The sequence below is a fragment of the Bos taurus genome, chromosome 16, assembly GCF_002263795.3.
Source record: "Bos taurus isolate L1 Dominette 01449 registration number 42190680 breed Hereford chromosome 16, ARS-UCD2.0, whole genome shotgun sequence".
Lineage (NCBI taxonomy): Eukaryota > Metazoa > Chordata > Mammalia > Artiodactyla > Bovidae > Bos > Bos taurus.
Window position 1 is genome coordinate 72,814,728 of NC_037343.1, and position 26,599 is coordinate 72,841,326.

The 26,599-nt window shown below is 43.6% G+C and overlaps 1 protein-coding gene across 8 annotated transcripts in view; it reads right to left on the reverse strand.

The window, feature by feature from the left end:
- The window catches only part of HHAT (hedgehog acyltransferase), a 376,524-nt gene that overhangs the window by 178,508 nt on the left and 171,417 nt on the right, over positions 1 to 26,599 (reverse strand). For all 8 annotated transcript variants that reach the window (XR_003029814.2, XR_003029815.2, XM_024976884.2 and 5 more), the window contains one exon: positions 23,129 to 23,164. Coding sequence is in view for 6 of the 8 variants with exons in the window: in XM_024976884.2 (XP_024832652.1) it covers positions 23,129 to 23,164 (36 nt within the window). In the remaining 2 variants the exon portion in view is untranslated. The remainder of the gene's footprint in view (positions 1 to 23,128; positions 23,165 to 26,599) is intronic.

Consider the following 26,599-nt stretch of genomic DNA (forward strand, 5'->3'; position numbering starts at 1 on the left):
CACATACAAATGTCACTGTGAAAAACATACTGTCTGTAAATAACCTTTCAACTAGAAACAGATGCTGTGGGCTTCCAGCATCTAAAGCGCTTTTCATTGAAACGGCCTGGTCACAATGGAAACCAGGCTGGTGGCGGATTGTTCTTCCTACTCAGGCTCTGCTCTGAAGGTCTGACCTTCCCTGGGGTTTTCTGTTATCCCCAGGCACCCAGGACTCACAGACCACCAGTCCAGCGTGTGCTCCCAGATCAGTCCCCCCAACACAGCATCCCATCCTGGCCAAGAAAAGAGTTTCCACACTGACTTGGTAGGAGGAAACAGTGCTGGTTGCAGTCTCTGTGGATTTTTCTCACTGGATTCAAATTCAACAGATGTGGACGGAATGCCTATTATGGGTTAGACCCTGACAGCAAGTTTTTCATGCAAGCTTTCCTATCCTTGAAGCCAACTATAACGTAGATGATGGGTGAGAAGCCAACAGCAGCCATCATTCAAGGGACTGCCCCAGGGACTTCGCATGCACCAACAAGTCTAAGGTACAATCTTCATTATCTTCGTTTTACAGATGATCAAAGCAGGGCTCAGACCCAGCATGTGGGAGAAGAGGGACTCAAACCCAGGTGGTCTATCCAAAGCCTGTGTCTCTAACTGCTATGCGAGGCCACAGCTCTTGCCTTCAGCAATAAGACAGTCCACACTTCTCCTGGGGTTCCTCCTTTTAAATAATCCTTTCTCCCACAGTCCCTTTATCTACAGGCCAAGGGTCCTCCAGCTTTTAAGGTTTAGAGAACACTTTCAAGTATACTCACCGACTACAGCACACTTCTCTAAATACCACAGTATATCTGTCATTGATAGTAAGAGAACAGTGTCCAGATAAAACATAAACTGTATCAGCTGACATGTATTTGTTCTTAGCATATGTTTAGTATTTACTTGTTTATTTGACTGTGCCTGGTCTTAGTTGCGGCACATGGAATCTTTCTTCGTTGTGGCCTGTGGGATCTAGTTCCCTCACCAGGGATTGAACCTAGGCCCCCTGCATTGGGAGCTTGAAGTCCTAACCACTGGATCAGCAGAGAAGTCCCTTAGCATGAAAATACACATAAAAGCCTCTGAAAACAAAGCTCACAAACAAAGTCGACTACCTCACTGTGCCAGGTACCCGTTCTGCTCTGTTTTCCCACTGGCCTAGTGGGGTCACGTGTTCTCTTACAGACGCATGGAGCGCACCGTTCTCAAAGACGCAGTGTAAAAGGCCACCACAAAACAAGCATCCAGGGGCAGCCTTCTCTGTCACCACTCAAATTTGTGTAAAGCCTCCAAGTACTTATCCCCACCTCCCTCTACCCTCATCTTCAGAGCTCAGCAGCCTGCATCCCCCCTTCTATCCATGTACCCTCACCTTTTAAGGCAAACGCTTATACTTCCTAGAATATTTGTTGCCTAGCAATTCAGTGTGGCTTTCCAATTGAGCTGCTAGTCTTGTTAGGATTGTTATGGTTTTTCTTAGTGTTCTAGACGGCGTTTCATATATTTGAGGTGACCTATCCAACTCTATTTTTCCATAAATCCTATTATCCTTTTTGTGTGCCATTTCATGTAACCATATTTTTCACGTTTGTATGCCTCACATTACAGCAGAAACGCCTTGAATTGGCAGCACAATCAAGAGGATGAAACTTTATCCAATTACCTTGAGATTCTCATGGTCCCTCATCAGCATGGGGAGTTGCTGTGAGAACAGAACTGGTTACAGCCTGGTCTGTTCATGCTTAAGAGTCTGATACACCATTCAGAGTTTTTAGTTGTAAACAACAGAATCCACTCTAGCTAACTGAGGCAGAATAGAGATTTCTTACAGGGCATTAGGTCCTGGCCCATCAGGTATCTGGTGGGCCAGGGACTCAGGCTGGGAGATGACTGATCCACCAGACGGTTCCGGCAGACCCTACTGCAGATGCCACTGCCACCCTCGCCAGAAATACTTCCATGGGACGCCTCTCCTGACTCACTTCCAAAGGTATCCTTCTAATGCATCTGAGATACAGAGCCTGGGATACATTCTGGCACTAGCTGCCAAGGAGACCGAGAAAGTGACTACTGACTTGTACTTTGAGGAAGTAGAGTTCAGAAGGACAGGCATTTTGCAAAGCCAGGAAGACATTCAAAAGGTACTGAACAGCCAGAGTATGAAGCATATGTCCACTACACTCAGGAAGCAAAAAAAAAAAAAATTTTTTAACAACTCTTGGAAAACATTGATCTTTTGGAACTAGGCGGTGCCAGACCATGTCCCTCCCTCACAGCAGGTCAACCCCCTTCCTCATAGCTGTTCTTGCTTTGATGTTCTGTGTGATGTCCACCAACTTAACAGAAGAAATCATCCTCACTGCAACAGACCTTGATCTTATATAGCAACTAACATTTGGAACCATCCTGAGGTTCCAAGATGGCACTTATTAACTGTTAATGTTCAAATGAGTAACATATGCCCACAAGCACACCAGGATTTTAACAATCCCCCAAAACAAAAGCTGGAGAAGAAAATCACTAACTACACTGACTTGAAGCTTCATACCTACTCCCTGGTACATCAGCACATCCTCATTCCTACAGACTGCAGGGTATGCCAAACTCCTAGTTCACTGATGGTACGATCACCCATCTTTCTCATTTGGGTAGAGGTTTTCTGATTGCAAATGAATCTTCTCTGATTAATACAAGAGTAGTCATCTTAAATGTTGACATTATACTGTTATTGACTTATCAATGATAAAGTACCCTCCCATTCTAGTATATTAATTAATAGGATACACTATGCATTTTTCTACCGAAGGTCTTCTCCCTTCAATACATCAATTCCACTGTCTAAGTGAGGATTTCAGACGTGCTAGGGTAACATGCATAAGTAATTCTTAACTACAGCCATACTTTCCCAGGAATCCGGAATCCAAGACAGTGGAGTATAAAGATGTGCGCTCATCTTCTCTCGCGAGAACACCAAAATTGCAACTAGCTACTGAACAACCACTGACAGGAGAATGTCGGAATCCACCAAAAAAAAGATACCCCATGACCAAGGGCAAAGGAGAAGCTGCAAAAGGCAGTAGGAGGGGTGCAATCACGTTTAAAATCAAACCTCATACCCGCCAGAGACACCGGGAGGACACAAACAAAACCTGTGTGCACCAGGACCCAGGAAACCCAAAAGAGACTGAGCCAGATCTGCCATTGAGTGTTTGAGGGTCTCCTGTGGAGGCATTGGGCTTCCCTGGTGGCTCAGAGGCTAAAGCATCTGCTTGCAATGCGGGAGACCTGGGTTCGATCCCTGGGTCGGGAAGCTCCCCTGGAGAAGGAAATGGCAACCCACTCCAGTGTTCTCACCTGGGAGAATCCTATGGACGGAGGAGCCTGGTGGGCTACAGTCCACAGGGTCGTAAAGAGCAGGACACGACTGAGCGACTTCACTTCAGTTCACTTTTGTGGAGGCATGGGTCTGCGGTGGCCTGCACGTGGACAGGGGCTCTAGCTATAGCAGTCCTGGGAGGCACGGCGTGTGGTGTTAAGTCTTGTTGGAGGAGGTCACCATTAGCCCCGTAGAGCCACCTAGCAGACAACCCACAAACTGAAGAACAATTATACCAAAGAAGTGCTTGCACTGCTGTGAAAAGTTCAGGCCCCACAACAGATTTACCAACGAAGGGATATGGCAAAGGGACTGGGAACCCTCAGGGAACTGACTTTGCAGGCCAGTGGGATTTAATCACAGAACTTCCACAGGGCTAGGGAAACAGAGACTCTTGGAGGGCGCAACAAAATCTTGTGTGCACCAGGACCCAGGAGAAAGGACCAGTGACCCCACAAGAGACTGATTCAGACTGGCCTGTCTGTGCTTGGGAATCTCTGGCAGAGGCAAGGGTCAACAGTGGCCTGCCATGGGGTCAGAGGCACTGACTACAACAGTCCTGGGAGGCTAGCATAAGTCTTTTTGAAGGGGTCCCCATTACCACCATTACCCCTCCCACAGTTTGGCCTCAGGCTGAACTACAGGAAGGGAACAAAGCCCCACCCATCAACAGAAAATGGACTAAAGACTTATTGAGCATGGCCTTGACAACCAGAACAAGACCCGGTTTTCGGAATAGTCAGTCCCTCCCATCAGGAAGCTTGAACAAGCCTCTTATCCTCATCCACCAGAGAGCAGATAGAATGAAAGCCACAATCAGAGAAAACTAATCAAACTGATCACATGGATCACAATCTTGTCTAACTCAATGAAACTATGAGCCATGCCGTGTAGGGCCATCCGAGACAGACGGGTCATGGTGGAGAGTTCTGACAAAATGTGGTGCATTGGAGAGGGGTATGGCAAACCATTTCAGCATTCTTGCTGAGAACCCCATCAGTTCAGTTCTGTTGCTCAGTCGTGTCCAACTCTTTGCGACCTCATGAATCGCAGCACGCCAGGCCTCCCTGTCCATCACCAACTCCCTGAGTCTACCCAAACCCATGTCCATCGAGTCGGTGATGCCATCCAACCATCTCATCCCCTGTCGTCCCCTTCTCCTCCTGCCCTCAATCTTTTCAACCATCAGGGTCTTTTCCAATAAGTCAGCTCTTCGCATCAGGTGGCCAAACTACTGGAGTTTCAGCTTCAACATCAGTCCTTCCAATGAATACCCAGGACTGATCTCCTTTAGGATGGACTGGTTGGATCTCCTTGCAGTCCAAGGGACTCTCAAGAGTCTTCTCCAACACCACAGTTCAAAAGCATCCATTCTTTGGTGCTCAGCTTTCTTAATAGTCCAACTCTCACATCCATGCATGACCACTGGAAAAATCATAGCCTTGACTAGACGGACCTTTGTTGGCAAAGTAATGTCTCTGCTTTTGAATATGCTATCTAGGTTGGCCATAACTTTCCTTCCAAGGAGTAAGTGTCTTTTTATTTCATGGCTGCAATCACTATCTGCAGTGATTATGGAGCCCAGAAGAATAAAGTCTGACACTGTTTCCACTGTTTCCCATCTATTTGCCATGAAGTGACGGGACCAGATGCCATGATTTTAGTTTTCTGAATGTTGAGCTTTAAGCCAACTTTTTCACTCTCCTCTTTCACTTTCATAAGAGGCTCTTTAGTTCTTCTTCACTTTCTGCCATAAGGGTGGTGTTATCTGCATATGTGAGGTTATTGATATTTCTCCCGGCAATCTTGATACAGCTTGTGCTTCCTCCAGTCCAGCGTTTCTCATGATGTACTCTGCATATAAGTTAAATAAGCAGGGTGACAGTATACAGACTTAATGTACTCCTTTTCCTATTTGGATCCAGTCAGTTGTTCCATGTCTAGTTCTAACTGTTACTTCCTGACCTGCACACAGGTTTCTCAAGAGGCAGGTCATGTGGTCTGGTATTCCCATCTCTTTCAGAATTTTCCACAGTTTATTGTGATCCACACAGTCAAAGACTTTGGTGTAGTCAATAAAGCAGAAATAGATGTTTTTCTGGAACTCTCTTGCTTTTTCGATGATCCAGTGGATGTTGGCAATTTGATCTCTGGTTCCTCTGTCTTTTCTAAAACTAGCTTGAACATCTGGAAGTTCATGGTTCACGTATTGCTGAAGCCTGGCTTGGAGAATTTTGAGCATTAGTTTACTACCCTGTGAGATGAGTGCAATTGTGCAGTAGTTTGAACTTTCTTTGGCATTGCCTTTCTTTGGGATTGGAATGAAAACTGACCTTTTCCAGTCCTGTGGCCACTGATGAGTTTTCCAAATTTGAGTACATATTGAATGCAGCACTTTCACAGCATCATCTTTCAGGATTTGAAATAACTCAACTGGAATTCCATCACCTCCACTAGCTTTGTTCGTAATGATGCTTCCTAAGGCCCACTTGACTTCACATTCTAGCATGTCTGGCTCTAGGTGAATGATCACACCATTGTGATTATCTTTGTCATGAAGATTTTTTTTGTACAGTTCTTCTGTGTACTATTGCCACCTCTTCTTAATACCATCTGCTTCTGTTAGGTCCATACCATTTCTGTCCTTTATCGAGCCCATCTTTGCATGAAATGTTCCTTTGGTATCTCTGATTTTCTTGAAGAGATCTCTAGTCTTTCCCATTCTGTTGTTTTCCTCTATTTCTTTTCCTTGATCACTGAGAAAGGCTTCCTTATCTCTCCTTGCTATTCTTTGGAACTCTGCATTCAAATGGGTATATCCTTCCTTTATCTCCTTTGCTTTTGGCTTCTCTTCTTTTCACAGCTATTTGTAAGGCCTCCTCAGATAGCCATTTTGCTTTTTTGCATTTCTTTTTCTTGGGGATGGTCTTGATTCCTGTCTCCTGTACAATGTCACAAACCTCCATCCATAGTTCATCAGGCACTCTGTCAGATCTAGTCCCTTAAATCTATTTCTTACTTCTACTGTATACTCATAAGGGATTTGATCTAGGTCATACCTGAATGGTGTAGTGGTTTTTTCCACTTTCTTCAATTTCAGTCTGAATTTGGCAATAAGGAGTTCATGATCTGAGCCACAGTCAGCTCCCAGTCTTGTTTTTGCTAACTGTATAGAACTTCTCCATCTTTGGCTGCAAAGAATATAATCAATCTGTTTTCAGTGTCGACCATAGGGTTCAGTGAGAACCCCAAGAACAGTACCAAAAAGCAAAAATATATGACACTGAAAACTGAACCCACCAGGTCAGTAGGTTCCCAATATGCTACTAGAGAAGAGTGGAGAAATAGCCCCAGAAAGAATGAAGAGGCTGAAATGACAATGAAAACATGACAACTCAAAACCTAAGGGATGCAGCAAAAGCAATTCTAAAAGGGAAGTTTATAGCAATACAATCCTACCTCAAGAAACAAGAAAAACATCGAATAGGCAATATAACTTTATACCTAAAACAACTGGAAAAAGAAGACCAAAAAAAAAAAAAAAAAAAAACCTAAAATTAATAGAATGAAAGAAATCATAAAGATCTGAGCAGAAATAAAAAGAAATGAAAGAAACAGCAGTTAGTAAAGATTAATAAAACTAAAAGTTGGTTCTTTGAGAAGTTAAACAAAATTGACAAACCTTTGGCCAGACTAATAAAGAAAAAAAGAGTGAAGAATCAAATCAATAAAATTAGAAATGAAAAAAGATTACAACAGACAATGCAGAAATACAAAGGATTATAAGAGATTATGACTTATCATCATCCAGTAAAGTTAAAGGAACATAACCTATGACTTGGTCATTCTACTCCAAGGTATCCAGCCTACTTAAATGTGTGAACTTGAATACAGAGAGACACAGGTGAGAATGCTCAGAGCTGATGTAATAATCAAATCCCTAAACAGGTAACAAGCTAGGTGGATGTGTAAACACCTGTTGATTGCCCAAATACTGACTAGAGTGAAAATTAACTACAGCTGTGTGCAACAATGTGCAGGAACCTCACACACACAGTGTTGATAAAAGCAGCCAGACACAAAGAACACATGCTGATGGATCCACTTCTACACACTTAAAGACTCTGACATAAAAAACTCAAACAATATTGTCCATGGATGTCTATTTATACAGTCAAATTTTAAAGGAAAACAAAGACGTGACTGACCATAAACGTCAGGACAGAGACGATCTTTGAAAGGGGGAACTGCAGCGGAGAAGGGATATATAGGAGGGATTGGGGGTGGGCTGGGATAGCAGTGTTTTACTTCTTGACCTGATGCATTTACTTTGCAGAAAAATTAAATTGTGTATTATGTTCTATATACTTTTCTCTATGACTGCTATAGCTCACAATGAAGAGATTTAAAATAAATGGCAAAAACTATCTGTAGAAAAATTTTTAAAAAAGAGAGATTATGAACAACTATATGTCAATAAAATGGATAACCTGGAAGAAACGGACAGATTCTTAGAAAAGTTCAGTCTTCCAAGACTGAACCAGGAAGAAATAGAAATTATGAACAAACCAATTACAAGCACTGAAATTGAAACTGTGATAAAAAAATCTCCCCAAAAAACAAAAGCCCAGGACCAGATGGCCTCACAGGAGAATTCTATCAAACATTTGGAGAAGAGCTAATGCCTGGCCTTCTAAAACTCTTTCAAAATATTGCAGAGGAAGGAACACACTTCCAAACACATTCTATGAGACCACCATCAACCTGATACCAAAAACAGACAAAGACAACACACACACAAAAAATCTACAAGCCAATATCATTGATAAACATAGATGTAAAAATCCTCAACAAAATTTTAGCAAACAGAATTCAGCAACACATCAAAAAGTTCATACACCATGATCAAGTTGGGTTTATTCCAGGGATGCAAAGATTCTTCAATATATGCAAATCAATCAAGGTGATACACCATATTAACAAACTGAAAGATAAAAACCATATGATAATCTCAATAGATGCAGAAAAAGCCTTTGACAAAATTCAGTACCCGTTTATGATTAAACCTCTTCAAAAAATTGGCATAGAAGGAACCTACCTCAACATAGTAAAGGCCATATATGATAAGCCTACAGCAAACATTATTCTCAATGGTGAAAAACTGAAAGCATTCCCCCTAAGATCAGGAACAAGACAAGGGTGCCCACTTTCCCCACTATTATTCAAGATAGTTCTGGAAGTCCTAGCTACTGCAATCAATGAAGAAAAAGAAATAAAAGGAATCCAGATCAGAAAAGAAGTAAAGCTCTGTTTGCAGATGACATGATCGTGTACACAGAAAATCCTAAAGATAGTATCAGAAAATTACTAGAGCTAATCAGTGAATTTAGCAAAGTTGCAGGATACAAATCAATACACAGAAATCACTTGTATTTCTATACACTAGCAATGAAAAATCAGAAAGAGAAATTAAGGAATAAGTCCCATTCACCATTGCAACAGAAAGAATAAATTATCTAGGAATAAACTTACCTGAGGAGACAAAAGAACTGTACACAGAAAATTATAAGACACTGTTATAAGATTTTTATAAAATTTATAAGATATAAACAGATGGAGAGATATTCCATGTTCCTGGATAGGAAGAATCAATATTGTGAAAACGATTATACTACCAAATGCAATCTACATATTCAACATGATCCCTATCAAATTACCAATGACATTTTTCACAGAAATAGGAGAAAAAAATTTAACAACTCATATGGAAATATAAAAGACACTGAATAGCCAAAGCAGTCTTAAAAAAGAAGAATGGAGCTGGAGGAATCAACCTTCCTGATTTCAGATTATACTACAAAGCTGCAGTCATCAAGACAGTATGGTACTGGCACAAAAACAGAAACACAGACCAATGAAACAAGACAGAAATCCCAGAAATAAACCCATGCACGTATGGGTACCTTCTTTTGACAAAAGAGGCAAGAATGTACAATGGGGCAAAGACAGCCTCTTCAATAACTGGTGCTGGGAAAACTGGACAGCTACATGTAACAGAATGCAATTAGAACACTTCCTAACACCATACACAAAGATAAAGTCAAAATGGATTAAAGACCTAAATGCAAGACCAGAAACCAAAAAACTATTAGAGGAAAACATAGGCAGAACACTCGATGACATAAATCAAAGCAAGATCCTCTATGACCCACCTTCTAGAGTAACAGAAATAAAAACAACAGTAAACAAGTGGGACCTGATTAAACTTAAAAGTTTCTGCACAGCAAAGGAAACTATAGGCAAGGTGAAAAGATAGCCCTCAGAGTGGGAGAAAATAATAGCAAATGAGACAACTGACAAAGGATTAATTTCCAAAATATATAAGCAGCTCATACAACTCAATACCAGAAAAACAAACAACCCAATCAAAAAGTGGGAAAGAGACCTAAACAGACATTTCTCCAAAGAAGACATACAGATGGCTAACAAACATATGAAAAGATGCTCAATATTGCTCATTATGAGAGAAATGCAAATCAATACTATGACAAGAGATCACCTCACACCGGTCAGAATGGCCATCATCAAAAAGTCTACAAACAATAAATGATGGAGAGGGTGTGCAGAAAAGGGAACACTCTTGCACTGTCGGTGGGAATGTAAATTGATACAGTCACTATGGAAGACGCTATGGAGATTCCTTAAAAAACTAGGAATAAAACCACCATATGACCCAGCAATCCCACTCTTAGGCATATACCGAGGAAGCCAAAATTTAAAAAGACACAAGTATCCCATTGTTCACTGCAGCACTATTTACAATAGAACACGGAAACAACCTAGATGCCCATCGACAGATGAATGGATAAAGAAGTTGTGGTACATATACACAATGGAATATCACTCAGCCATAAAAAGGAGTGCCTTTGAGTCAGTTCTAATGGGTGGATGAACCTAGAACCTATTATACAGAGTGAAGTAAGTCAGAAAGAGAAAGATAAATATCGTATGCTAATGCATATACACAGAATCTAGAAAAATGGTACTGAAGAATTTACTTACAGGGCAGCAATGGAGAAACAGACATAGAGAATAGACTTATGGACATGGGGGGAGGGGAGGAGAGGGGGAGATGTATGGAGAGAGTAACATGGACACTTATATTACCATATGCAAAATAGATAGCCAACGGGAAATTGCAGTGTGGCTAAAACACTCAAACAGGGGCTCTGTATCAACCTAGAGGGGTGAGATGGGGAGGGAGATGGGAGGAAGTTCAAAAGGGAGGGGATACGTGGATACCTATGGCTGAATCTGGTTGAGGTTTGAGAGAAAACAACATAATTCTGTAAAGCAATTATCCTTCAATTAAAAAATAAATAAAAAGAAAAAAATAAAAAGAATGAAGAAGCTGAGACAAAGCAGAAACAATGCCCAATTGTGACTGTCTTGTGGTGAAACTAAAGTCTGAGGCTGTAAAGAGCATTATTTCATAGGAACCCGGAATGTTAGGTCCATAAATCAAGATAAATTGGAAGTGGTCAAACAGGAGATGGCAAGAGTGAACATCTACATTTTAGGAATCAGTGAATTAAAATAGACAGGAATGAGTGAATTTAATTCAGATGACCATTGTATCTTCTACTTTGGGCAAGAATCCCTTACAAGAAATGGAATAGCCCTTGTAGTCAACCAGAGAGTCTAAAATGCAGAACTTGGGTGCAATCTCAAAAATGACAGAATGATCTCTGTTCGTTTCCAAGGCAAATCATTCAGCATCACAATAATCCAAGTCTTTGCCCCAAGCACTAATGCCAAAGAAGCTGAAGTTGAAGGGTTCTATGATAACCTACAAGACCTTCCAGAACTAACACCCAAAAGAGATGTCCTTTTCATCACAAGGGACTGGAATGCAAAAGTAGGAAGTCAAAAGATGGTCAATACTGAAGTCACATTGATTATATTGTTTGCAGCCAAAGACGGAGAAGCTCTAGAGAGTCAGCAAAAACAAAACCAGGAGCTGACCATGGCTCACATCATGAACTACTTATTTCAAAATTCAGACTTAAATTGAATAAAATATGGAAAACCACTGGACCATTCAGGTATGACCTAAATCAAATTCCTTATCATTATACAGTGGAAGTGACAAAAAAAAATTCAAGGAATTACGTTTAATAGAGTGCTTCAAGAACTATGGACAGAGGTTCATAACATTGTACAGGAGGCAGTGATCATCCTCAAGAAAAAGAAACGCAAAAAGGCAAAATGGTCATCCGAGAAGGCCTTACAAATAACTGAGAAAAGAAGAGAAGTGAAAGGCAAAGGAAAGATATACGTGTCTGAATGCAGAATTCCAGAGAATAGCAAGGAGAGATAAGAAAACCTTCCTCAGTAGTCAATGTAAAGAAATAGAGGAAAACAATAGAATGGGAAAGACTAGAGATCTCTTCAAGAAAATTAGAGATAAAGGGGATATTTCATGCAACGATGGGCACAATAAAGACAGAAATGGTATGGACCTAACAGAAGTAGAAGAGATTAACAAGAGTGGCAAGAATACACAGAAGAACTGTACAAAAAGATCTTCATGACCCAAATAACTACAATGGTGTGATCACTCACCATTCAGTCTGCTATCATCCCGGTACATGAAGGAGTCAAGGGAAGTCCAGTGATGGGGACAACAATGAACAATTATTAAATGCTTACTCTAGGCTGAGTGCCATTTTAAGCACTTTAAACATATTAGGTCACTTAATCTTCATAGAGGCCCATGAATTAGGCATTATGAACAGTCATTACATCAATGAAGAAAGTCAAGCACAGAGATGTCAAATTTGTCAGAGTCAATAGTGACACAACCGGCATTCGAACTCAGGCAGCCTGATGCCAGTCTGAGCCCCAAGCCACCGACCATGACCTTTGAGATGCAGAGCACCCCCATGGGGAGCACCTAACTTCTCCAGGGAGTCATCAAGGACTTTGCAAAAGAGGTGACCTCCAGACTGGGTGCTGAGAAGTTCTATACAGGCAGAAGGAAGCAAACACACATACCAAGAAGACAATGAATGAGCGAGTCTCGTTCAGGGAACAGAAAGAAGTTTAACACAGCTGCTCATGAGGCTAATGGTTAAGTCTGGAAAAGGCAGCTGAACATATGGCTGTGGAGGGAGGAGAATGGCTGATTAAAACTGCCTTTTTCTGGGTTTTCTGTAAACTGTACTTTGATTCAGTTCTTTTGGGGGTGGGCTGAGGGGACAGGCTGGAATGAGGAAGAAAGCAAAGATGAGGTTCACAGTAGAAGGGAAGTAGACGAGGAGAGGCTCAATCACAGTGCATACAATATGAATGGGAACAACAAGGCATGGTCAGTTAATATTTAACAGGAGGAACTGATGGAATTTAGGGACCAAAATGGGGGATATGGGGGTATGATGAAGAGCCTTTCCAACCCAACCCCAAGGTTTCTGTCTTAGTTAACATGGGTGAGGAGCCACTCTTTAAGACGACGGGGAGAATAGGGATGGGACAAAGTGTGGGGTTGGGATAGGGGAAGAGTAGATAAGGAATTCTATCTGGGGCAATCTGAATGAAGGCAATGGCAACCCACCCCAGTATTCTTGCCTGGAGATTCCCAGGGACAGAGGGCTGGTGGCTTGCAACCCACAGGGTGGCAAAGAGTCAGACACAACTGAGCACGCGTGCACACCCATGGAAAGAATCGTGAATGGCTAGTAAGATGGATGTTGATTGTTCAAGCAAACGGGAAGAAATACAACAGAATGGCCAGCATCTCTACAACGGAAGTAGACAAATGTCATTATCATGTAGACCAGTGTTTCATCAAGAAAATGTCTACGATGATGGAAATGTTCTATTATCTGCCTTGTCCAAGATGACAGCCAGTAGCTACATGTGGCTATGGAGCACTTAAAATGTGGCCAGTGCAGCTAAGGAACTAGATTTGTAATTTTGTTGGGTTTTAAACCATTTACACTTAAATAGCCACAAGTGGCTAGTAGCTACTGTATTAAATAGTGCAGGTCAGGACAACAGAAGCAGCTCTGTAATAATAAAAACACCAAAGCTGCTCAGAGGCTGCTGATATTGGAAGGGACCTTAGAGTTCATTTGGTATATTATTTTCTCATTTTACAAATAAGAAAACTAAGGCCCCAAGGGGAGATGTGACTTGCACAGAATCACTGCAGCCAGAGAATGGTAAAGCAGACGAGAGCCACAGCCTTCAGTATCTGACCCACTGCCCTCTCCATTCCACAGGCTGCTTCTGTTATGCAAAAATAGCTGCAATTTTGCTCAATTCTGGTGCGTGGAATCGAAGAAGCTGGCGGGCAAAGCCAAGTGAAGATCACGGACTCCCCCTGCTGAGCAAGACATCCCAAACATCACTTGCTAAGTAACTACAGCAGATATTTCACCACAAATAACAGAACCCACTCTAGTTAGTTTTAACAGGAAAGGAACTTTGTAAGGAAGGATCAGCAGCTTGCACAACCTCTGAGAGAGGGTCTGGAAGCCAGGCTTGGGGCTGGGCAGTCAGGCACTGTTGACAAATCCCACCACCACCGCTCTGATGGGGACTCTGCTGTGCCTGCCACTGGGCTCAGGCGAGCGGCTCCTCCCAGACACCTGCTGGACAGCACTGCCGCCTAGCTCACCAGAACGCATTCCACATGCCCCTCCCTTTATGTGTCATTCCCAGCAGAAGCTAAGCAGAACAAGAAAAACAAGTATCACATATGAACAAATACATATGGAATCTAGAAGAATGATACTGAAGAACCTAGTGGAGAACCGACCTGTGGACACAGCAGAGGAAGGTGAGGGTGGGACGAATTGAGAAAGTAGCACTGACCGTATATACACTACCATGTGTGAAATAGGTAGTGGAAAGTTGCTAAATAACACAGGGAACCCAGCCTGGCACTCTGTGATGACTTAGAGGGGTGGGATGGGGGAGGCGAGGGAGACTCTGGAGGGAAGGTGTGTGTGTGCGTGTGTGTGTATATATATATATATATATATATATATAATTATGACTGATTTCCAATGTTGTATGGTAGAAACCAACATAAAATTGTAAAGCAATTTTCCACCAATTAAAAAATAAGTAAAATTAAAATAAATAGAGGGGAGAAGGAATCTGATACTTTTATTGGAAAGGAAAGCAAGTTTCTGGCTTCTATCCAGTGCAGAAATCTGACAAGTCAGAACAATCCCCAGGAATCAGGAAAAGAGTTAAAAAAAAAAAAAAAAACCAGCAACAAAAAACACCACCACCACCGCTTACCAAATGTCCTGTTGAATAAATACTCTGCCTTCACTGGTGTGGACCATAGATCTTACAGTCCATCCTGCTCAGCAGCATCCTTGACCCAGAGCTTTGTGCACTTAAAATTATGTGGCGATGTTGCAGATTTTTTCAATTAATTCACCAGGGGCTCTTTTCAACTTCTTTAAAGGATACATGTATTCACTGGAAAATCTATATTGATAAAGGCTATGTATGGTGGGAAGTGAATTATGCATTTCAACTCTTGGAGGATAAAGAGTTTCTTTTTTAATCTAGATTTTTTAAATTACAACTCGATATAGCACAGCCATGAAGATGAATAATTCTGCAAAGTTTTTCCTCAGAAGTGGTAGGGGTAGGAAGGAAGCGAGAGTGGATCTGAGAAATCATCTAAGAACTGAAAAGTATTGTAATGTGGGGCACAGTCATCAAGGCTCTTCTACCCTAAAATTCTCCAAAGGAAAGGACCACAGATCCTTCCAGGTGTTCGAGTCTGGGGAAAGAGAAACGCTGTCTTTGACAGGAGTCGTGATGGGGGAAGCCAGGAAGCGGCTGCGTTCTCAACAAAAACTGAGAATATACCAACAGAGAATATGAGGGAAGAATATCCCGACTCATTGTGCAGCAGCTTTCATGTGCAAACCAGATGGTGTTCTCCTTCCGGCTGCCCAGAGCGGGGATCGGTGCTCTAGACGGAGGTCTCCTGTCATGAGGGTGGCTGACATCCAAGAGCAGCAGCCCTGAGACAGGAGCTGAGGGCTAAGACCCGGGCCTTCAGAGACCCCACAGGGAGGGTGCTCAAGTGACAAGATGGCTATGCGTGCCCACGAGAAAGCTGCAAACCCCATCCCAGTGGGCTTTCCAGAGCCAGCCCACTCTCTCCAAAGGCGTACTGCCGGGTTCCACCACCATCCCACTTCCTCCAGTTTCTCGGCCATGTGTATCATGATGCCTTTACAACACACCAAGCAAACAAAAGCACAAAGAAATTAAAGGATCGTCTGGGGCTATTGTTACTCAGCACAGAGTGGCTTTCACAGAAGCTGGCTGTCAAAGAGACTTTTCTTGGGTCACCAAGCTCCAGCTTGCAGGGGAACAGCATGGTAACGGCTAATGTCACTAAATTCCTAGCTCAGCCTGTCACAGATCCATCCTGTTACTCCCCTACTTAAAACCCTCCTGTGGCACCAACTGCATCGAAAACAGAACCCATTCTTCTTCACAGCCTGGCTGTCACCTCTTCCTCCAGACTCATCTTGGACTCCTGGCTCCTTGCTCCACACCCTCCTGCCCCACGAGCTTCCCCCTCCTTCCATTTCTCAGTGGGCTCCTTCTGGTCTCAGGGCCCTGGTGCCTGGAGCAGCCTGGCCTCAGATCTCCCCCACTGCCTCCTTCAGCTCACCCACCTCTCACCGGTGTCACCTACTGCCTCCAAGAGGCCCTTCCTGCCCACACCATCGAAGGGGGTTCCCCACCTTGCCCTTCCATCACATCACAGGCAATGCCGTGCTCATTTACTCTCTGGCTTCACCCACTGCAATGCAGGCAAGGGAGGGCAGAGACCTTGTCTAGCCCATCACTGCTTTCATCCCAGTTTCTGAAATAGTGCTTAGACCACTTAATTGGTTGCATAAATAAATGGATTAAATGAAAAGGAGATAGTAACTAAGTTCTGTTCCATTTTTGAAAAATAAGATGTATTCATTCAAACTTTTTTTTTCTTTTAATTCATGGTGTCAAATGCTCAGCCCCTTCCCTACGCTCTGCATCCCTGGGTTACAGACAAGGGACACTGGTTTCAGCCCTATCACCAAGCAAATGAACTTTGTTCCCATTTAAAAAAGAGTAAAGCAATGAACTGGCAATCCCTGCATTATTTAAAAGCTGAGATAATTGATGTGTAACATGTTAAAAAAAAAAAGACAATAGGTCCAAGATGGAGACACGTGCTAAGAACGGAGGAAGCAGCATTTGAGACGGAGTTGAAAGGAGCGGACTTGAATATGGGGGCCAGGTGGGCACTTCACACACGGGGAACACATGAGCCAGGAAAAGCAGCCAGGAGTGGGAAGAAAGATGGAAAATAGCACGAGGACCCATTTGGCAGTGACACGAAAGATTAAAGGTGAGATGAGATGGAAAAGGGCTTCCCCAGTGGCTCAGACGCTAAAAGAATCCACCTGCATTGCGAGAGACCTGGGTTCAATCCCTAGGCTTGGAAGATCTCCTGGAGGAGGCCAGGGAACAAACGAACCTGAAGACCTACTGCTGTGGGCCCCGGACAGGGTGGATTAGTCTGGTTTTGACCCGGGAAAAGAGAATCACTGACTACTTCTGAGTAGGGAGAGACAGCGTCAGAGAAGTTGTCAAAAACTCAGAAAGGGTTAGTGAGTGACCCCAAGGTGGGAGGGGGGCCAGGACTCAAACCTGTTACCCTGATTCCAGAGGTGAAGTGGGGGTGGGGGAAGGAAAAAACTAAGCCCTACTAAGTCCTCACTGTTTCCAGGCATGAGCTGACTGTGTGGCATATATTATATACCCCACTACAACTCTGTGAGGTAAGAAGCCCAAAGTACAGACAAAGGTGAATATCCCTTCTCCAGAAGCAGAAAGGAAAATGTGATGTGAGAGATGGCAAGGGATCAGATTCAACCAGACTCTTGAGAGTCCCTTGGACTGCAAGGAGATCAAACCAGTCCATCCTAAAGGAAATCAGTCCTGTGTATCCATTGGAAGGACTGATGCTGAAGCTGAAACTCCAATACTATGGCCACGTGATGCGAAGAACTGACTCATTGGGAAAGATCCTGATGCTGGGAAAGATTGAAGGTGGGAGGAGAAGAGGACGACAGAGGATGAGATGGGTGGATGGCGTCACCGACGAGATGGACATGAGTTTGAGTAAGCTCTGGGAGTTGGTGATGGACAGGGAAGCTTGGTGTGCTGCAGTCCATGGGGTCGCAAAGAGTCAGACACGACTGAGCGACTGAACTGACTAGTCATCTGACTACTAGGCTTCTTAAAGATGCGAGGCAGGCATCACATGACCCAAAACATAATTTCAAATGATGGTGAGCAGACTTCTTTATCAACTCTATGACTGCTACTGTTAAACTACAGCAAATGTGGCGGTGGACTTCAGGGTGCTCAAAATAAAGGAGGTTACAGACTACCCTATGATTCATGAAGCTCAAAACATCAATGTTTTCAGCCCAAACAACACTTCTGTTCTGCTGTGGGGCTGGTTTTGTGACTGGGTCAGGTAGAGGTTGTCACCAAGAGAAAACCCAAACCAGTTTTGCTCATTTCAGAATTCAGTGAACCATTCATTGACATATCACTGAAGTGTGCTGCCCTCTGACAAGTGGGCCCCAGGATCAACCTCCAGGGGAAAAGGACACTACAGAAGTGAGCAGCTGGCCCATTTTACCGGAACAAAATCACACTTCAAAAGCGCACAGCGGAGCTGTTTCATAGAAACATTAGAGCTTGTACAGGACTGAATCTGCACTATGTTGAAGGATCTCTAAGCAGAATCTGCTTGCTTATGTAAAGGAATTTATCTTCCAATGACTGTGTCAGCTCCAGAGAGCTTCTCGAGCAGCTTCAGGGCCATGCCTGAGGCCCACTGCCTTTTTCTATTTGCCTAACGTGTACCCCTGGCATCTCCGCCACACTTGGCATTTCTGATGGTCCTGACAGGATATCAAAACAGTCTCCTAAGCAGAAGAAACTAACACAACATTGTAAAGCAACCATCCTCCAATAAAAATACACTCAATGAAAAAAAAATCCTCCTAAGGACAAAAGTAGTGGCTCTGAAGTGCTCACACGTGCACTTTAGAACAAAAAGGGAAAGTGATGGTAAAGAAAACATATTTTGCCTTTTTTTTTTTTTTGCCTGTATCTCACAGCTTGTGGGATCTTAGTCCCCCAAACAGGGACTGAACCTGGGCCCACAGCAGTGAAAGCATCAAATCATAACCACTGGATCACCGGGGAAGTCCCAGTATTTAAGTTAGACTCTTATTTGAAATATGTATTAAAATGGATTAAATAGCTAAATAATACAAAAGCAAGAAGAAAACACGGTGAACATTTTTCTCCTTTTACATGCACAAGCATAGGAGTAATTGTTTAAAAAACAAAACCCCTGACAAATTTCATCTTTCAGACAATATGTAAGAAGGATGTTTTGAGATTTTCCTTTAAAAGTCATGAGAGTGTCTTGTGTCACTTAAAATGATTCCCCGATCTGAGGTACTTAGAAGGGGGGAGGTGGGTAGATACAAAGCAAATACAGTATATCTTTCATAAAAGGGGTGGGGCTGGCTACAGTTATGGGTAAAATGAAACAGCAAGAATCAAACCAAACATCACTAATCAATTCTACTTTCTTGCCAAAACTTAACTAAGCTAAATTTAAACAAGTCATCCTGTTACCTATTTAAAATCAAAGAGCAACTTTCTTCTGTGTTTCTTTTCCTAGATTGGCCACTTTTCCCCTTTTTCTTTGGTAGCATCACATTAAGAACCCTAGCTAATGCTCTTCTGAGAATATTCTTCGGTGATTTGTGACTACTGTTTCCAGGAAGTCTTCCCTTTGGTTTCTATAAGATGCAGAAGGATTGAGTGCACAGAATTTTCCCACAGTCATCATAAAACGCCAACACCAGAAATGCTCACATTTCATTAACTGTGACAGCTCCTTCCTGCCCCACAGCCCAGTGAAACACGCCAACAACTTAAAAGGAAACATATCCTTCCCTGCAGTTGCCTAGGTTGAGATCACAGATAGGGCTCTTGGCTTTGTGGAAATTGATGTCATTCCAGAGAAGCTGACATTGCTTCCATCAACGTAAAAGATGAAGCTGATTAATTTCAGGCATGCTGCAGTTTCTTTCCTGCCAAACCCTAAGCATTCAATACAGCCTGACAACCCAGAGTACATGTTAAGAGTTACTTGGAGTCAATAATTGCAGTTAATTAAAAAAAAAAAAAGTCTATGCCAATTTCTCCAACATGTCCTCTTTTTAGAAATGGAAATATATTTTCTTCTCTTGGTCATCACAGACTGAGAAGGATTCCTGGAGTATTAACCACCCCCATCCCCCTTATTCTTCTAATCCTCTAGGGATCTCTCTATTGATACATCAATCTCTCCATTGATATGCCAAGGCCCTCTGAGGTCACTAAATCACCATTCAAGGCTTCCCTTCCTCATTGCCCTGGCAATTATGTACTGCTCCTCTCCACCCAACTGAAACCACTTTCTTAAGTCTAAAGGGCACTTAAGACCTTCTGCTGGCTAAATGTTCTTCCAATTAAAAAGGAAAAACAAAATCCCCCTGCAAACCACCCTCTCCACCAGCTGCCTGGTCTTTCTGTCCTCCCCATCACAGCTTAACCTTTAAAAAGGGTTGTGGCTGCCATTCCCCCACCTCCTGCTTTCATCTCTTCAACCCAGCTTCCACACTGACATGCTGATGAAACAGTTCTCACTAAAGGGCCCAAGTCCCCAAGTTCTAAGTCCCCAGCAGGTCTGCGATCTGCACCCCACCCTCACCTGCAACATGGGAGCAGAAAGGATCCACTTTCTAAAGACAGCTGGAAATAAAGGGGTAACACCCCCCACACCATCCTGGAATTCCTAGGAGATGGAGAAATGACTATTTCCCTCAACCAGCTCCCCCACCCACACCCTGTCCCACCCCATCCCCAAGCTGGGAGGAGGCCAGAGGAAGTCCAGGGAAACAGCAAATGAGCCAAGATGGCGGTGGTCAGGCTCTCTCACCCCCAAGGCCTCTCACTCCACGTTTTGTAAATACACGGTCACGTGACGGCTGAGACCACTTAGAGCACCACGCATGTCTCTCACGATGTACCCGCTCGGCCATGGACCACTTTTGCTCTGTAAACGTGTATAAGCCCCATCTGAGAAGGCCCTTTTGCTGCCGTACCACCATTAGAGAATAAACTTGTCTGCAGTTCCTACCACCCCTTGAGTTTTCTTCCGGCTTCCCAGCTCAAGCCTTGCCACCCTGGGTTCTGTGAACGTGAGATACAGCAAGACAGGAAGAGATTTAGAATCCTTAGGCTCTTGGCTTAGTGGGGAGTGCTGACACGTGCTGGGACGTGGCTGAGGTGATGAAGAGACTTCATCCAGAGACTGGGCAGGCCTCCCAGAAGGAGAGACTGACCTCTTACTCACCAAGTGGATAACCACAGGTGTGTTGGTTTGTTCTGCCCAGGCCAGAGGAAAGGAAAGGAAAACTGCAGGAAGACGGCAGGGCAGAAAGAAGCCCCAGTTCTGCTTGGTTCTCAGAACAACGGATTAAGGTGACTCATTGAGCATCTTACTAGCACTCACACAAAAGGGCCTTCTGCCAAAGTCAGGGGATCCCAACGCCAATTACATTAGAGTCACTTAACCACTCCCTCTGCCTCCTCCCCTAACACGGGAGATATGGTTGGCGCCCAGAAAAAGGACAGAGAGGAGGGGTCCCAGAAGCGGACCACCCCTCCTCCTCACTTCGGGTTGCTCAAACCACAAGGCTGGCAAGCAATGAGCTGAGGGAAAGCTTTAAATCAAATGTCTCCCTTTCTCACCATGGTATTCCCAGAAATAACCAAGTGGCACGTGGTAGGCTTAATAATTATTCGTTAAATAAACAGCTTCTTGCAATCCTCACCTTCCAGTCCTTTCTGCTTCATTTCATGCATTTACTCCTTCAGTCACCCCTACACAAATTGAAGGGTCGATTCTCTATATAACTGAATTATGAAAAGGGGATTAAGATGTGTTCCCAGCCCTCAAGAAAGTTGCCGAGTACAAACTTGCAGGCACCACAGCACTCATGTGAACAGTAGTATGGGAGTAACGCGGAGCACCAAAGGCATTGACTCAAAAGATCCAGTCTACTCCCTGAAGTTTGTTCAGGCAGCTTTTATGATGGGTTTAGATGCAGAATTCTCATGCCTGCCTTTCCTGACCACTGACCCTTTATCCCTCCTGCTAAAACACATTTACCCTTGATGTATCATGGGTAAGCGTTTACACACAACCTTCCGTGTATGAGAGCCTGGAGAAAGCCAGGATAATCCATATTCCCCAGGCCAAGGAATTTCACTGTGCAATTTCACTGCACAGCCTTGGATAAGGACGTAGAGAAAGGACAAGGTAGCCATGGCCCCTCTTGGGACACCACCATATGCAATCTAGCACAGAGGAAATGCTGCTGTTTTAGGATCCAGGTGATGCCAAAGATGTATATTTCTCCTCAGAGAGCATCTTACCCACAAGGAGATGGCCGTGCCTCACAGAGAACTGAACCACTGTTAACATCTACCCAGAAATAATCACGTGTGATTTACAAGACTGTTTATTAGTGGACTCTAAGAATTAATTAGCATTTAGAGCCAAACAGTTGCAGAAAGGAAATCACTCTACATGATTCCTGGTTTCCTTGTAATCTTCAGCTTATAGTCCTTCCGCAACCATTATTGCTTTCCACATATATTTTTGATAGGTACATTTAATGATCATTTCCCAGCATTATTAGAATAATAAATACATGCTCAGTATAATGAAAATCTAGAAAGTATAACAAAGTTTATAGCAGGAAAAATATGATGCATATTCTTAGCAACTCTGTTAATATTCTGGTATGTTTCCACTTAGCCTCTGTTTAATAACTATTTGGAATTAACACACCCCATAAGTCAACTCAGCTAACAAATCACCAGTATACTAGGATATAAACTGCTATGTGTAATCTCTTTGAATTATGAATAAAGTTGGTGTCTTAATGACTGTAGAAGAACCAGCTGCTGTTTGGTCACATCCTACTCTTGGCAACCCCATGGACTGTAGCCCGCCAGGCTCCTCTGGCCATGGAATTCTCCAAACACGAAAACTAGAGTGAGTTGCCATTTCCTCCTCCACGAGGTCTTCCTGACCCAGGGACTGAATCCACATCTCCTGCATTGGTGGGTGAGTTATTTACCACTGAGCCACCTGGGAAGCTCAAAAGAACCAGTAGATTCCGTTTTTAAAAAGCTTAAATTCAGTGGAGGGAAGACTGGTCAAGACAGTTGTTTAATGTATGAATGCAGGCTGGCTCTCTTCACTTTTCTATTTGTCTTTGCAGCAGCGCAATAGTTAGGTAACTACCGTTTCAGATATAAATCCCTTTGATTGTTTAAAGAGGCTGGCTACTCTTGTGTGACTCTGGGAGGCATGCACACACACACACACAAATAACAGTGCTGGCAGTGTTTTCCTGACAACTACACAGTTGCCATTATTCACCAAGATATTTAACAAGGGCTTTATTTTCATCTCAGGATTCCATAATAGACAGGCTATGCCAATGATATCTAAAATTAAAATTATTGGCTTACCTAACCAAGAAATCATGTAGTCCAACGTCAAAATGCCTGTGGAAGGAAGACAAAGAGAAGCATATCAATGGGAGATAGTCACAGCAGTGGTGGAGTTGACGAAATAGCCATCATTTACATTCGCAGCATGGGGAACACACGGGTTACTCCATGATAGTGATTCTTGCCAGGGTATGTCCTCTGGGGCAGCCATGGCCTCAGGCTCTGGGAACTTGCTGAAAATGCAAATTCTCAGCCCACCCCCACACACCAACTGTGAAGTTCTGGGGATGAGGCCCAGCAATCAGATTTACCGAGCCTGCCAGGTGATTCTAATGCAGTCGCTCACTGCTCTACCATAGCAAAACGGTCAGGACAGGGCTAACCTCCTCCTCTTAAGAGTCCAGAAGAGTGGATTTCACCACTTTTCAAAAAAAAAAAAAAAGGAGTTCTTTTATAATACTAGCTGTCTCATTTACTCAAAAATTAATAAAGTTATGGTTTAAAAACAGCAAACCCCCTGGCCAAAGGGAAGACAGGGGTGGGGAATGGTCAATTCTAGGCCTCCATCTCCGCCCAGCCCGAGTCCCTGGAGCTTCTTCATAGGAGAGCACCACCCGGCCCCATCCGGGTCTGCTCTAGCAGGGAAGGGAGAACGTGTGTCCATGCTGGCCACTGTGCTTGGGCCTCATACCGGCATCCAGCAGGCCCGGGGACTGTCCCCCTAGCATCCGGGTCTACCCTAGCCCTGACCCTAAAACATCTCAGCTCACCCCCCTGACATATAATACTAAATACAATTTCTTGTGGGATACCTTTAAATGACAAGATGCTTTCCAGCATCTGTTTACAGACCAAAGACACGGGGTAGGTGAGGAGAGAGAAACAAAGCCAAAATATCAGATACTTCAGTTACTGTGTGACTCACTGGAAATATTTCTATAATTCAGAGAAAATCAAAGTCAAGATACCTAAATTCCATTTACTCATAAGTCTCTGAACAGAGCTCTAGAGGGAGATATACCTGCAGGGAGAGCTGATTTGTTTCAGCTGATTTTATACTGACCTGGATGAGATCAATTCCTATAATTATATTTAACATAGATTTAACAACAATAACAAACAGAAATGCTCCCTCCTCTCAACCAAAACCAAGGCTACGGTGTTCAGCCACGTAGGTAAAATCTTGACATGATGGACAGTGATTGTAAATTTGCCAGAACTGCGAGGTAGTAGTGTGTATGCATTAAAACAAAGATTTTGGTTTTTCAATTATACCACCTACAGAAAGCAATGGACTGTGCTGCAGGAAGCAGAGAATGGAACAGACACAGAAGGAATCCCAGAGACCCCCAGAACAGAGCTGGGAGAGGGGAGAAGCCCCCGAAGGAATAATGAAAAACCTAATAATATTCATAGGAATTATCATTTATCTAGAAGGTGGCAACTACTGTGTTCATTGCTCACAGACACATGTGGTTGTCAGGGAGGTAGGTACTGGCGTCTCTTTCTGGTGAAGGAACTACAGTTCAGAGGCTAAGTAACTGGTGCAAAGCTCACAGCTAGGAGAGGATGAAGCTGAGAGTCAAACTGAGCCCTAAAAGCCTGGAGTTACTTGCTCCTCCCACTAAAATCACGGGCTCTCGCTGCCTCTCATGATTACTAATTGAAAAGGGCTGTTGATTTGAAGTAACTGCTCCCTTTCCACCTCCACCTGATTTCAGTTTCTCCCAACGTGGCTGCCCTACCCCAAGTAAGCCCACCTGCCTTGCTCCCTTTAGCTCTGCAGGCACTGTCTACCTGCTTGGGTCTTAGAGTCAGCCAGGCTCTGGAAAGTTATGTCAATGCTCCAGACTCCAGCTTCCCCACTGGGGAGAACAGAGGTCCTTTATCACAGGGATGGAGAAGGGAGTGGCAACCCACTCCAATATTCTTGCCCGGAGAATCCCATGGACAGAGGAGTCTGGCAGGCTACAGTCCATGGGGTCGCAGAGTCGGACACGACTGAGCAACTAACACTTACTCATCGGGAGGTTATGAGAATTCAGTGATAGAACAGATACAGGGCTGAGCACAGTGCCTGATGCATCAAGAGTACTCAATGAATAGTACTCTTCTTCCCTCCAATTTTTTAGAGTTGTTTTAATGGAAGCCCCATTCCCAATAACTCGGCAGGAGAAGTCAAATTAAAAATGGACATAAAAGGAAATGGCAACTCCCTCCAGTACTCTTGCCTGGAGAATCACATGGACAGAGGAGCCCGGCAGGCTACAGTCCATGGGGTTGCAAAGAGTTGGACATGACTGAAGCGACTTAGCATGCAGGCATAAGCAGCACTCTGTGCATTCCCTCTTTTAATCTTTACAACCACACTGCAAAAGAGGTCCCTATTTTGTAAAACTGCCTGTCCTTATCCCCAGCCACCTAGCTGGCAAACTGCTGAGTCGAGACCTAGCTTAAAGCACCAGATGCCAAAGTGCGTGTTTTTCCCTTCATGTATCCAGCCACTGACTCATTTAACAAATATTTACCTTCTGCCTACAGTGTGCCAGGTGGTGGAAATTTAGTAATGCACGGCACGTAACCTTGCTTCAAGGAGAGCAGAGCCTCGTGAAGAGGTGGCAGAGTCAACAATGATTCAATACAGTGTGATCGATATCAAACACCGCCTCCCTCGGCGGATGGCAAACTCTGTAAGGGCAAGAACCCGAGGCAGCCACAAAGAAGATTCTCAACAAATAACTGTTGGTGAATCGGAGACAAGCTGGCACCTGGGACCCTTTACTGCAGTGCTTGCACCTAGACAAACGTCTCCTTGAGCAACAGGATACAAAGATGCTATAACGGATTAAAAATAAATGTGTGCATGGCCAGTTGGGACCGATTATGAAGAAGATACAAAAAGGCCAAAACCCAATTGTCCCTTCTGAGGTGCCTGGAGCAAAAGGAGGGTCCTGTGCATGATCCCCTGCACAGAGCATCACAGGGGGCTGGGCAGACCATCCAAGCCACTCCTCCAGCCCGAACCATGGATCCACCCCAACGCTCACTTCATTTAAGGGACCAGCTGGCCCCTCCTTGGGAGTAAGCAAGCGAACCTGTTACTTGTTTTCCTTCCATCATGATGCAGCAGGAGTCGAAACAACACCCTTTCCGAATTTCTAATCTGGCCTCTTCAATTTCTATTCATTAGAGTCCAAGAATCCGGGTGGGTAACAAATCAACCTGTGACTGACATGCTGTAATAAGGCACCAACGCCTCTGTCTCTGCCCTGGCTCTTAGTACATGACACTGCAGATAGCAGATGCTCAAAAGTAATTATTTAACACACCAAGTATAACCTGTAAATACGTAAAATAAATACCCACGGATAGAAGTGGGGCTTCTCTCCTGAAATAAGATACCTACCAAACTGTAGTACAATTATTTCTGATCTCCTTTGGAGAAAGTCATCTCTCACAGCTACCTCCTCACAATAAACCAAGATTTCT